Source organism: Hypomesus transpacificus, chromosome 17 (assembly GCF_021917145.1).
Source record: "Hypomesus transpacificus isolate Combined female chromosome 17, fHypTra1, whole genome shotgun sequence".
In the NCBI taxonomy this organism is placed as follows: Eukaryota; Metazoa; Chordata; class Actinopteri; order Osmeriformes; family Osmeridae; genus Hypomesus; species Hypomesus transpacificus.
In genome coordinates, this window is record NC_061076.1 from 1,361,010 (window position 1) to 1,374,671 (window position 13,662).

The 13,662-nt window shown below is 45.9% G+C and overlaps 2 protein-coding genes across 6 annotated transcripts; both read left to right on the forward strand.

Annotated features, from left to right (window-relative positions):
- The first annotated feature begins 225 nt into the window (after positions 1-225).
- On the forward strand, positions 226-9,341 carry abi3a (ABI family, member 3a). Of its 5 annotated transcripts, XM_047038911.1 has the most exons (11): positions 226-666; positions 1,659-1,829; positions 2,453-2,632; positions 4,411-4,469; positions 4,798-4,893; positions 5,117-5,424; positions 5,519-5,575; positions 5,687-5,815; positions 6,555-6,677; positions 7,118-7,246; positions 7,429-9,341. In XM_047038911.1, the coding sequence occupies exons 1-11, from the start codon at positions 535-537 to the stop codon at positions 7,590-7,592; spliced, it is 1,548 nt and encodes a 515-aa protein (XP_046894867.1). In that variant the 5' UTR covers positions 226-534; the 3' UTR covers positions 7,593-9,341. The 5 variants fall into 5 exon arrangements, with proteins under 5 accessions (XP_046894867.1, XP_046894868.1, XP_046894869.1 ...); XM_047038912.1 differs by lacking the exon at positions 5,519-5,575; XM_047038913.1 differs by lacking the exon at positions 6,555-6,677 and having other exon boundaries at positions 227-666.
- Positions 9,342-9,894: 553 nt separating this feature from the next.
- Positions 9,895-12,916, forward strand: si:dkey-283b1.6. The gene is made up of 4 exons (XM_047038932.1): positions 9,895-9,935; positions 11,404-11,450; positions 11,806-12,034; positions 12,404-12,916. Exons 2-4 carry the CDS (start codon positions 11,437-11,439, stop codon positions 12,545-12,547), a joined length of 387 nt encoding a protein of 128 aa, XP_046894888.1. The 5' UTR covers positions 9,895-9,935; positions 11,404-11,436; the 3' UTR covers positions 12,548-12,916.
- Positions 12,917-13,662: the final 746 nt, after the last annotated feature.

Consider the following 13,662-nt stretch of genomic DNA (forward strand, 5'->3'; position numbering starts at 1 on the left):
TTGCGCATAATCGCTAGATGACGCAGTTTCACATAATATAACCAAAAACAGAAAATACTAATTCATTTAAGCTATTTAGATTTAATTTTGTATTTTTACTTCATTACAAAAACCTTTGTTACTGTGGACAACTAATCAAGCTGACATTTGTTAAGTAGGGTTGTTGAAGATAGTTAGATTCCTGTGACAAGAGAGAGACACCAGTCTAACATCAAAGCAGAACACACGCCGACACTGACGCGCTCGTGTGTGAATTGCTGTGCTGCACGAAACCGCAAATGTCAAGGCGTTGCAGAAAAAGAGAGAAACATGCTGCAAGGTTCATGTCCCTTTCTATTAAACAGACATCGCTTTGAATAATAAGTAGTTCACTTCTCACCTTCTGCTTTTCGAGCGTGGGGGAATTCAATAGTGCTTACTTGGAGTCGAGTTGTTTCCACTTCTGCTAAGTGACTTCCCTGGTCTCCCTGGATCCTTACATCGATGTTAAGTTGCTGACTTTTCTCTTCGACCGGATTTGAGCGACACGGAAAGATGAAGGATCAAAACTTAACCGATGAAGTGACTAAAATCTTACAAGAGGCTCCTTCAGCCAGGAAAGCGCTGTTGGACAACTACAGCAACCTGCTGAATGTGGCCGAGTATTGTGAGAGTAACTACTTGCAGGTGAGTTTGACATAACGGTCAGTCAGCAGCCAGCAATCGCGGGATATGTCTTAAGGGTTGTGAGGTGAAACTGCAGAATGTTCTCTGTGTCGGCTTATCTGTTGGCACAGTAAGTCTATCATTCACACCAAAATATAGGAGATAAATGGAGAGACACGTCTCCCCAGGCCTATTGGAGGCGGACAGAATTCACGTTTATTATATAGGCCTATTGTAGGTGTAAATTATTGCCATGTTTGTGTGCGCGCCCATGCGTGTGAACCTGCACAGGCACAGGAAGTGGGTATCCTTAGATGACAAGGCTGAGTTTGCACCCTCGTCTAGCATTTCTGTCAGCGTGAGTTTATGTGTAAGGAACTGGTTTTATCCTAAAATTGTGCAAGAGAAACAACAACAATTCGTTATATTGCTTCCTTTGCAATTGCAATGCTTTTCGCGGACAGGATTGCAATGTGCTGTTAAGCGCATGAAGCGCCAATTTTATTTATTTATTATAAAATCATGTCAGGAAGGAGAAGCCTGTATTCTGACTTTTTGAGAAAAAAGCAATTGTGTTTGGTTCAAATTTCACATCCTCCACACAAACACACGTAAGCACGCAGACAGACAAGCATGCACACACACAAACACACACACACACACACACACACACACACACACAGGCCGAGGGAGATAGGTTTCTTCCGTTCTTGTAACAAAACCGGTATCGGCCTCTCTCTCTCTCTCTCTCTCTCTCTCTCTCTCTGTCTCTCTCTCTCTCTCTCTCTCTCTCTCTCTCTCTCTCTCTCTCTCTCTCTCTCTCTCTCTCTCGCTCTCTCTCTCTCTGTCTCTCTCTCTCTCTCTCTCTCTCTGGGCTTTGATTTCAGAATGGTTTAAAATAAGACCTGGTGCCTTTGATTGATCTCATGAATTAACCAGTTAACTAATATATAGATATTAAATTGACTGAAACTCAAATCGCAACCATGCTGTATCCCTCCCCCTCTCTCCAGGCAGGGGTTGACTCTAGCAAGGCGCTGGAGGAGACTAGGAACTTTGCCACCCAGTCTCTGGCCAGTGTGGCCTACCAGATCAGCACTCTGGCTACCAACGTGCTGAAGCTGCTGGACGCACAGACCTCCCAGCTGCTCCACATGGAGTCCTCCGTCAACCTCATCGGACAGGTAAACACCTCTTTCCACCTATGTTTATAATCTCCTGTCCTCTCCCCCTTCCCTTCCCCCTCCCCCCTCCCCCTCTTATTCTCTCCTCTGCTGTGCCACCATGGCCCTGTTAGTGTCACAGCCCCATCCAGCCCCATCCAGCCTCATCCAGCCCCATCCAGCCCCATCGAGCCTCATCCAGGGTAGGGTGGGGGGCAGGGTGGGGTGGGGGGCAGGGCAGGGTGGGGGGCAGGGCGGGGGGCAGGGTGGGGGGCAGGGCAGGGGGGCAGGGTAGCAGCGAGACCTCAGCCTCTCTATGCAGCCGAGATGAAAGAGCCCAGTGTTCTCTGGGTCCCTAACCTCTGATTGATGCTCCTCATTGTCTGTTGGCTACAAGACAGGGTCCTTAACCACTGTATGCTACGTTTTAGGACACGCAATAACTCCATACTAAATACCAGGGCTTTGCATACTAATGACCTGGCCCCCTAAACACTGCAGACTACATAACAAGATGGCTAACTTTTGGGCGTCCAGCCACTGAATATAGATTTTTTTCCTGAAATAAATAAAGATCGACCCCTGACCATCTCCCTGCTGCCTTGACCTCTGACCCCTCCCCCTCTGACCCCATCCCCTTGCAGACGGTGGACATGCACAGAGAGAAGGTGGCCCGGAGGGAGATTGGGGTGTTCACCACGGTGAAGAGGGTGCCGCGCAGCCACAAGATCCTGCCCCCGCCCGAGGGCAAGGAACCCCGACCCCGCTACACCCGCTGCCCCATCGCCTACTCCCACCTGGACGCTCTGGGCCACGGCATGAAGGTGAGGAGCTGGCACTCTGGGCACACGGAGGGTTGTAATTTTTAAATGTTTGAAGAAAATGCTGACCTACAACGCAAACCTTTTTTTAACAGTCTTGTTTTTGTGGCTCTGGAATAGCTAAGTACTAGCATGCCTTCCAGTGTGGGGCAACTGAAATCAATCAAGAACTCCCTGACTGAGCTGGATAGATTGCCAACAGACAGTGATTGTCAGTTTCTTGACTTGTGGGTAACACATATCTAGCTAGATCGTTAGCTAGTTAATGTTAAGACTAAACGTTTGCTTTTATCTTTTTTAATGAAAAGATTAAAAAAACATCTGCCACACCAGGGGATTACTCGTTTAATTTAACAATTTAAATGTTCGGAGAATAACTTCTGGGATAATAATTTTCTGGGACTTATTCATGAATCGTTTAGTCAAAATAGTTGTAAGAATAATATAGCCTACATGCATTTCACAATAGTGAATATCATTTAGTAGGGAAAGAGATTGCCTTACAATTTAGTAAAAACATCTTACGTAATGGAAAATACATTACATTACAGTTCATGCAGTAGAAAAGCAATTCACTAGATGCGCTGTACATGCATTATACACATTAAACAGCAATATTTTCCCCAAAACAAAACAAATGAACTGTTCTAGTGTCTAACTTAATAGCTAGCTTCTAATGCTTAGCTGTTGTTAACAGCGATACAAGAATATAGGTTTTAGCTTGATTTAAAATGAAAAGGTTTACTAAAAATTTAGTAAACCTTTCAATATACTAAAGATGTTGAGTTGAGGAGGCTTCAAGCCTAATTTGAAGGTTTTCTTTAAATTGTCAGTGCATACTGTCAGTATGATACAGTAACATGAACAGTAACATACTACATACTGTCAGTATGATACAGTAACATGTACTGTAACATACTACATACTGTCTGCTGTTTATTATATCAGGAGTACAGGCCCTGGTCTCCATGGAAACACGTCACTGGGACAACATAAAGCCCAGTGTCCCCCCCCACATACACACTCTCTCACACACACATACAACAGACATACACACACATGTACAAACGACACACACAACATCTACTATCCACAGCCATTCATGGGCCATCTTTCTCTCGTCCTTTCTCTCTTTCTTTCTTACTCTCATCTTCTTACAAACTAGCAGCTCTGCTGTACAGCTGACCTTAATTTGCACAAACACACACACACACACAGACACCCTCTCCTACACACACACACACACACACACACAAACCAAATTCCCTCTTATACACCCACGCACACACACACATGTACATATGCAAACACACACACATTCTCATTCTGCCCCTTACACCCAGACTCCCAGGCAGCCAGTCATTGTTCACCGTGGGAAAATAGCGAGACGCGCTAATTAGTCCTGCCAACACTAAGCCTCTGCATTGATGCTCTCACACAGGCCCTCATCAGAAACACACACACACTCTACCCCCCCCCCCCCCCCACACACACACACACACACACACACTCTACCCCCCCCCCACACACATACACACTCTAACACACACACCCACAGTACAAACATGCTTTCACACACCCAAACACCAACAAACACACACAGTAGCAAACACCTCCACACACTCTCACCCATCCAGATAGATCTACAGCTGACTGTCTGTGCCTTGTCCCTGCAACTGAATGAGTCTGTCTGATGCTATATCAAGTTTTATTTCAAAAGCTAAACGACTAAACTGTGAAACCATGAGTAAAGTGTCGGACCATGTCTGTTTGCCCAACAGGATTCTGGGAAACAGCTGGAGAGAACAGGTACGACTCGTAAACACGGCAGCAGCATCAGGTACGCACACCTCCTGAACCATGCAGGCTCTTCACGTTTTGAAATTGCACAAACATTGGACACATGCATAGTTAGTATGGATACTGTCGTCATGATAATAGACTGATCACACACCAGCTCTTAGAAACATTCCTCTTCTTTCTGCTAGTTAACCTTCCAGCTTTTTCTCACACGCATGCTACATCTTTCACTTCCTGACTTAAGGCCACAAGTCAGACAGGAAGTTCCTTCTCCACTTCCTCTCTGCTCAGTGGCCTTACAAAGTCACCAGGTTCTGTCTGCTGTGTCAAACTCAGAGGGTCACTGTAGTGTGTGTGTGTGTGTTCAGCAGGGGGGCCAAGCCTCCAGAGCCGGTTCAGTGCCCCGTGGCTCCCTCTCTGTCCAGAGGAGCTTCCCTCTCCTCCCTCAGTGATCGCTCCACAGGGTAGGAAAGACACACTCTCTCCCTCACTCTCCCTCACTCTCTCTCTCTCCCTCACTCTCTCCTCCTCACACTGTCCTCTCACACATCTTGTTTCCATACACACTTTCTCATACTAATTGTGTGTGTGTGTGTGCCTGTGTTTGTGTTTTGTGTGTGTGTGCCTGTGTGTGTGTGTGTGTGTGTGCCTGTGTGTGTGTGTGTGTGTGTGTGTGTGTGTGAACAGGTCCAGTTTTGGCAAGGCTGTACCTGTAGCTCCACCCATTGTGCCAAACTCACCTGAATGTGACATCATCACCACACTGCTAGAAGAGGCTCCGCCCCCTCCCCCGCCTCTGTCGGACGCACAGGTGGATGAGGGAACAGCTCCGCCCCCACCCCCTCCCCCCCCTCCTCCAGCTCCTGGTTCGTCTGTAGCCCCTCCTCCTGCCCCAGCCCCTCCCCCCCAGCACGCTGGACTCTCCTGCATCCCTCCACCCCCGGCTCCGCCTCCGGCCCCACCCCTCCTGGGGCCCACCGCCTCTCTGGAGACACGTGAGTGGCCGATTCAGCTGTCAGTCAAAGTAAGACAGCCAACTGCAGGGATGACTCAGAGATAAGACACAGTAAAGGTTTGTTCTCTGTGCAGGCCTGAGTGGGACTGCTCTGTGTAGCCTCATTTCCAGGCTTCATCCCAGAGAACGAGGTCAGTTAGGAGGTGGTGCTTCAACTCCCCTCTGACCAATCAGAGAACACAAAAGTGGCAGTGAGTCGTTGCTAGGCACCTGTGACATTATCATCGCTTCTCTCCTCTCAGTGGCTGAGGAGAACGGCTTCCCTCCCCCGTCCCCGCCCCCCCCGTCTGACGACTCCCTCCCCTCTCCAGCCAATGAGGGCCTGGACCTCCTAGCCCCGCCCCCTCCGCCTAGTGTGGATCCTGAGGAAGGTAAGAGAGGACCGAGGGGGTGAGGAACTGTGGATCCTTCGTACCAATGCGTGGGTCTATGCAAATATGGCATGCTTGCAACTGTCACTGCTGATGTTTGTTCAAGTTTGGGAGAGTTCTCTCTCTTTCTTTTTTTCTTTCGTTGTCTCTCTCCTGCTCTCTCTCTCTCAATCTTCTGCTTTCTCTTCTTCTCCTCTCTTCTCTCTCTTCACCGTCTCTATTCTCTTGTCTCTCACCAATCATCTCTCTTCCTTTCTCCTCCTCTCTCTGTCTCCATCCTGTGCTCTCTCATCTCACTGTGCTTATCTCATTCTCCTTCTGTCTTTATCTCACTTCTCTTTCTTTCTTTCTTTCTTTCGTGCTTCCTCTCTCTCTCTTTCCTTCTGCTGTGGCAGCGCCCCCCCAGCCCAGACGCCCCAGGGTTCGACGCCACCCCCCCAGCGCTCGCTCTGTGTCGCTCAGGGTCCGCTCTGGCCCCAGTTCTCGCTCGCTCTACACCCGCTCGCTCTTCCTTCCCACCATCCAATCACGTAAGGCGTCAAGGCGCTGTCAGCCAATCATAGATGAGTGAGCATTGTCTGACCAGTAGAAGTCATGCAAAGGTAGTGTCATTGAATGATATTTTTCTAATATTTATTGCAAAAAAGACTAGCCCTTCTTATATCATCTAATCAGAAACTTCTAAAGTCTGAGAAGATATTGACAATAAATTGAATCCTCTCCTCTTTTCACCTGTCAGTCATGATCCCCCCTCCCCCTCCATACCCTCCCCCCATGGCCCCCACTGTTCCCATTTCCCCCCTGCCCCCCCTCTCCTCCCCTCGGCCGCTACACAGCCTCCCTGCCCGCCTGGAGCACCTGGGTAAGTGGTCAGAGCCACCCTGCTGTTCTCCTCCAGGCCACAAGAGGGCACTGTCCCAGTGTGGGTCTGGAGGGGGAGCCAGCTACCCTAGCTAGCCTGCCATTGCTAAACGCCTCTGCTGTGCTGCGTCCAGGTAGACCAGGAAGCTGCTGGCGTGGCACATCTTAGCTGCAGTAAAGGGGGATCAGGTTGTGAGGGACCGTCGTGTTGTGTGAAGATGCTTCTCTCTCTTAAACAGCCGAGTCATGAACTTCCTGTTTTGATCAAATCACTTTGATGACCCAGAGCCCGCCAGGCTGTACTATAAATGCATCTCGTAGCTGATTACAGACTGGAAGTTGGTTCTAGTCTTTTAAGCTACTGACTTTCGGTTGGTTTAGATTCAGAGTCGGATAACCAGCCTACATAGTTGTTTAAACACTTCTGTCCAATCCTGCTAGATCTGGAAATCCCAAGCCTGCCCCCTCCACCGCTATTGGATGATGAGGGGGGATTTGACGGCATCATGCCACCCCTTCCTCCCCCGGTGGACTATGATACACTGGCACCACCTGAATACCTGGAGAAGGGTAGGTAGTAGCACTGTCATTGGCCTGTTTTCCTGTGTGTGTGTGTGTGTGTTTGTTCACATTCTGCGTGCGGTGTGTGTGGCGTGTGTGATTTTGGTTCCCTATCAAAATAAAAACCTTACTGGACTGGAGCTCTGTGTGCAGATCATGTAAGTCTGACTGTAGTTCCTCTCTTGTCCTAGTGGTGGCGCTGTACCAGTTTGACACAGGTAAGCCAGGTGACCTGGCGTTCCAGGAGGGGGATGTGATCTTCGTGACGAGCAGGAACGAGGACGGCTGGTGTGAGGGCATGCTGCGCGGCCAGGGGGGATTCTTCCCCGGGAACTACGTCCAGTCCACCTGTTAAAACCAACACACACACACACACCACACACACACACACCACACACACACACCACACACACACACACCACACACACACCCATCTGGCGGTGTTCGTTAGAGAGCCGTCTTATTACAAAGAGGATATTCTACTTGCTGGAAATTGAGAAAACATTTAGAGAACTATTTGGGGAGAAAATGAATTCCTTTGTAACTGATTAAGCAGATTTTATCTTTTGTACCATTTGGAAATATTTGATTTCATTTGCAATTGGTTATGTAGAAATGCTATATATACAATGTTCACTTATTTGAGTGTAAAATCTATTAGAGCAGATCGATATTTAGATGTTCCTGCTGTTGCAACCTGACTGGAACAGAATGATAGTTTACAATTCCAGGGGGCTGTTCGCAGTGGATCACTAAGTAAAGAAGTGGTTCACCTTTTTAAAGACATCTTCTGCCCTCTACTGGCTGTTTTTCGAATCGACACACATATTTTTTTTTAACAAAGCTTCAATTGTTTTTAATAGAAAAAACAATCATTCCATTGAGAAAGTGCTTGTTTAGTTAGAATGTGGTTGCAAGAAGCTAGTGGTTAGCAGCTGGTGTATCTGCTGAGTGTAAAGGTATATAATAATAAAATTAATAATACTTAATTTATATTGCACATTTCATACAAGAATTGCAGCTCAATGTGCTTTACATAAAACCAATAAAACCAATAATATAAGTAATAAAACCTTTCTGAAAACAGGCCGCAGTCTTTGCGGTAATCCAAAAGACACAAGCTACAGTCTTTGCGGTATCTCCTATCAGGTTCATGTCTCAGTTCTAAGTACCAGGTTCAAGTTCTGACTTCCTGTCTCTGGCGAATACTGTGAAATAGGCTAGGCTGCTTAGAGGTGGTGTCATAGGTGGTGATAGAGGAGAAGTGGTGTTAGAGGAGAGGTTAGAGGAGATGTGGTGATAGAGGAGAGGTTAGAGGAGAGGTGGTGTTAGAGGAGAGGTTAGAGGAGAGGTTAGAGGAGATGTGGTGATAGAGGAGAGGTTAGAGGAGATGTGGTGATAGAGGAGAGGTTAGAGGAGAGGTGGTGTTAGAGGAGAGGTTGTGTTAGAGGAGAGGTGGTGTTAGAGGATTACATTCAGGATGGATATTGTGACACAGGCTAGGCTGCATCCTGTAAATTCAGGACGGAAACAAAGATAACAAGGATGAGATAAATAGACATAAAATAAGAAAGTATTAAAGAAGGAACAAATATGTAAAACAGAAAGAAATAAGGAATGAAAGGGAATAATAATAATAAGAAAAAGGGAAATTAGAGAACGAGAGAATAAACATGTATGTATGTAGTTTACAGTAATCCACCTGGGCGAGGTTTGGATTGTACTGGTTTTAGCAAACTTTGGGGAATATCTTTACTGTAAAACAATATGATACTATTGTTAGTGGGTTTGTCAGATTGGCAGTAATGTAAAAGTCTGGGGGTATTTCAGTATTAACTTTGCAATAAGTAAGTGTATATATCATTTTGAATTTTATTTTGTGGAACTAATACATTTGGTGTTTTGTTTTGAACTAATACAAATTAATATATGAAATTAGAGTATGCAGTATAAAAATATTTTTATTTCTTGTCAGTTTTGTTGAAAATATTCAGTAGAAAAATGGTTTGAGATTTTTACAGATGATTTGAAATGATCAATGCTCTTGCTTTTAGCTTTGTAAAAGAAAATAATAAATACAAAAATAATTGTGTTTTGAATATAAGTATTTGTGTAAATACTTGCTTGTGTGTTTAGCTGCTTGTCATATCTGACTATTATGACTGATTTATTTGTCAGCCAATCGCATCATCAGCATAGCTATTTCAATCTCTTATCCTTTTTTCTCATCCTGCACTCTACTCCTTTCGTATTTTTTTCTTACTTTGTTTATTTTCATCTATTAATCTTCTTGTTTCAGGACCTCGTCGTTCAAGAACCCAGAATACAACACACATACATGTAATTAGAAGTGAAGAGTTCAAACAGAGTTTTAATCGTCTGAGTCCAGGAATGGTCTATCTAGCCACATCGCAAATAACCACATCTGAATTACTTAACTTCAGTACAACAATAAAATCTCAAGTTGCCTTCGGTTACTACAGGTTAGAGGTGCAGTCTGACTGTTTGACTGTGGGCTTGTCACTGTTGCTTTAAATAGTTCAGTGTTGCCATAAACACTTTGATTCTGAACCTCAACCCTTTTAACACACATTCTCTCTGATAAGGCTCCCTCATACAGCCTCACACAGACACACAAACACACCTACACAAACACAACTCAAGCTGAAGGTCGAGATTCATCGAAGTGACACGCAAGGTAAGAGTAACACGCCAGGCCTACTGGTTTTGACCTTATCATAACACTACGGTTTTTAGGAGATTTCAGTCAATGTGTGCTGTTCTTGGATGCATTGATTCCGTACACTGTTTAGCAAGAGAAGGAGAGAGAGAGGGAGGTGGGTCAGAGGGAAAATGCAAGTGTGGAAGTGTTTCTCATACTGAGAGAGAGAGAGAGAGAGAGAGAGAGAGAGAGAGAGAGAGAGAGAGAGGAATAGAAAAAGCAGAACAAAGAAAGTAGAAGGCTGAGTTTGTTGGGCTGTCGAGAAAGTAAGCCTTGAAGGGTTTTCTCTGTGGTGGAAAGGGAGAGAGAGAGAGAGAGAGAGAGAGAGAGAGATAGAGAGAGAGAGAGATAGAGAGAGAATGTTTGAAAGAAACAGTCGAACAGAGACACTTATGAGCTTTTTGTTTTAAACTTATACAGTAACAGTAACAGTAGCCTGATGAGACCAAAGTCTCATTTATACCGTTAAAATTATGTGATTCAAGGAATAAAAACATAAATGACATTAAAGATAAGACAGGTTCCAGGTTAATGAAGGTACACAATCCGGTATTGAGACAAAGATCTTCAACATGTTATGGATCATTGTAAAACCCCTATCCCTAACTAAAAGAATGACCAGATATCAGTTTGTCTATGGTTGAAACTTTTGAGGATGGTGATGAAGAAAGTTTATAAACTAACTTGACTCTGGTTTCATAGAGCAGAAAAGAACAGATATAGAAAAGTCTCTGGAACAAGAAAGGGCTTTTGAGAAGATTCTAGGATCATCTTGATCCCTGTTTATGACCACCCACCTGATCATGACTGGGCTGTTTCCTAACATGTCCTATGAGGGTATAAGATAACTCTCCCTGTCTCAGTCGACCTTTCTGACAGGACCAAACTTGCGTTTCACAACAACTACATTCACATTTTACATTTAGTCGACTCTCTTATCCACAGCGACATACAGTAAGTGCAGGGACATTCCCCCGAGGCAAGTATGGTGAAATGCCTTGCCCAAGGACACAACGTAATTTGGCTCGGCCGGGAATCGAACTGGCGACCTTCAGATTACTACCCCCGATTCCCTAACCGCTCAGCCACCGGACTCCCCTACACTATATATAGAATGTACACACACATACTAAATATGTATATGATATACCTTATATAAGCATGTGTGTGTGTGTTTACAGTGTGAGCATGGATGTACAGAGTTTGAAAGCAGCTCCAGAGCATACAGGAGTCATTCTGAGTTGGTGCATGTTGATCGATTTTGTGTCCCCTGACAGTAATCCAGTTAGATTCCAGAACACTGTTTCTGATGTGGAGGCTTACCTGGAGGTTACTCTAGGACACAGGAGAAGTTTAGCACCTGGCCATGCACACACACACACACGCACACACACACACACACACAGCCGCAGAGTTAAACCAATATGTTTCCTGTTTCCCCCAGAGTCCTCTTGAGCTCCAGCTACTCCCCTGAAAGATGGGTCTCCTTGAGTGAGTCCTGCCTCCTCCACCTCTTCTTCCAGTCCTCTCTCTCTCTCTCTCTCTCTCCTCTCTCTCTCTCTCTCTCTCTCTCTCTCTCTCTCTCTCTGTCTCTCTCTCTCTCTCTCTCTCTCTCTCTCTCTCTCTCTCTCTCTCTCTCTCTCTCCTCTCTCTCTCTCTCTCTCTCTCTCTCTCTCTCTGTCACTCTCTCTCTCTCTCTCTCTCTCTCTCTCTCTCTCTCTCTCTCTCTCTCTCTCTCTCTCTCTCTCTCTCTCTCTCTCTCTCTCTCTCTCTCTCTCTCTCTCTCGGTAGCTCCTACCGTCCTCTATTGGCTCTCTAACCCTCTTCTCCTCTCCTCTCCCCTCAGGATTGTCCTCCCCATGTTGACGTTTGGCATCACCATCCTGTGCTGCTCGGCGTTCTGCAAGCTGTTCCACCGCATCCGCGAGGCCCGACTGGAGAGCGACCTCAGACCAGAGCGACCCTCCATCTTCGTCATCCCCCTGCCAGTCTCCTCCCGCGAGCCCAGCGCCCCTCACCGGCCCCCCCGCTACAGCGCGTCCACCTTTTACAGCCTGCCGCCACCTTACAACGAGGTATGCCAATGCTTGCACTGTTAGGATGGGCCGGGAAATGGAACACCAAGCGTACTTGTACATCTAAGTCAGGTGGCTGAGCGGTTAGGGAATCGGACTATTAATCAGAAGGTTGCCAGTTCGATTCCCGGCCGTGCCAAATGACGTTGGGTCCTTGGGCAAGACACTTCACCCTACTTGCCTTGGGGGGAATGTCCCTGTACTTACTGTAAGTCGCTTTGGATAAAATGCCTAAATGACTAAATGTAATATCTGACATAGACTAGCTGGAAAAGAGCGGGAGTTTCCACTCCCTCTCCTGACCCCTGACATTGACCCCTGACCCCTGACATTGACAGCTCACCCCTGACGTTGATGTTTGTGTCCCAGGTGGAGATGAAGCCAGATGTCTTCCTCCCTCCAGAGGGCCCTCCTCCCGCCTATTCAGATGTCTCTCACTCTGCAGCTTTCCCCTCGTTACCCCAGCAACCACAAATGGAACATCCACAACCCCATCACCAACCACAGGACTGAACCAACTGGAAGGGGTATCATGGCTAAAGACTTTAGGGGGGAAACAGACTATTTAAGACATGGGCATACCTGAGGAGCCAGGTCGGTGTAAGACTGACTGACTGACTGACTGATTGACTGTGAGAGAAGTTGCACCTTATGTTTTGGGATGTCTTCAAATTTGTCTTTTTCTATTTCACCAAGAAAGGGTTGGCACATAATCATCCTGTCTTCACCGGACCTTCTCCAGGTTTGGGTTAGGGTTATTAGGTTTAGGGTTATTCTAGGTTAATATAATTGTGTACAATATTCTGAAATACCTTTCCAGTTCTATTATTATTCAGTTTTGTAATGTCATTCAATAATGTATAAATGATATTCATACTGCTCATGTTTTTACAATAAATTATTTGTACTATATTTTGCTATTAGTGTGAAACGTTACAGCCAGTTCTAGCCCTTATCGCTCCGTCCGTCCCTGATGATGATGCTGGGAAAGAGAAGGTGCTCTTTAGCCTCTCCTGTTTCACAACCTACAACAGTAAACATATAAAACTCTGTTAATCAGAATTCTCCTGACTCAACCAGCTGATTATGTGTTCCAGTGATTCATTGGCTCATCCCCTGTGGTGATCATAAACTTGCCGGTTTCCCAGCCAATCAGAGACAAGCTCTTGACTGGTGCGTAGTCATCTACTGACATAATGTTTTATGTTTCTATGTGTCTGTCAGTCATTAGTGGAGATAGTGTGGCCTGTCTGGCAGCACTGTGGTGATGCTGTGCTGATCTCAGACGTGACGCTTCGCCTGCAGGTCAACATGGCCCAGGTCAGGTTTAAACGTCTACAAACTGCAGAACGTGTTTTCACCCAAAAAGGGACTTCTTGATCAGCAGTCAACTGTACTTTTTTTCATCCTGAGAAACAAATTACCAGTAGATGAAGTCACAGGTGGGCACATTCCTGTCATCACAAGGAGTGGAACATTTTATGAACGGAAGGAAAAACAAGAGCACTATCACAGGACAACTTCCTTAAGTGCGTTATACCTGCAAGTCTTGGCACTTGAACCACATACAGCATACCTGTGTGTTTACTGAAACTAGGAGCACTGAATTAAACAGATCTCAACTCATT

Coding starts and splice junctions, on each gene's coding strand:
- abi3a (XM_047038911.1), top strand. CDS start 535: ATGAAGGATCAAAACTTAACCGATGAAGTGACTAAAATCTTACAAGAG. Junction 4,470..4,797: donor AAACACGGCAGCAGCATCAG/GTACGCACACCT, acceptor GTGTGTGTTCAG/CAGGGGGGCCAAGCCTCCAG. Junction 7,247..7,428: donor ACCTGAATACCTGGAGAAGG/GTAGGTAGTAGC, acceptor CTCTTGTCCTAG/TGGTGGCGCTGTACCAGTTT.
- si:dkey-283b1.6 (XM_047038932.1), top strand. Junction 12,035..12,403: donor TGCCGCCACCTTACAACGAG/GTATGCCAATGC, acceptor TTTGTGTCCCAG/GTGGAGATGAAGCCAGATGT.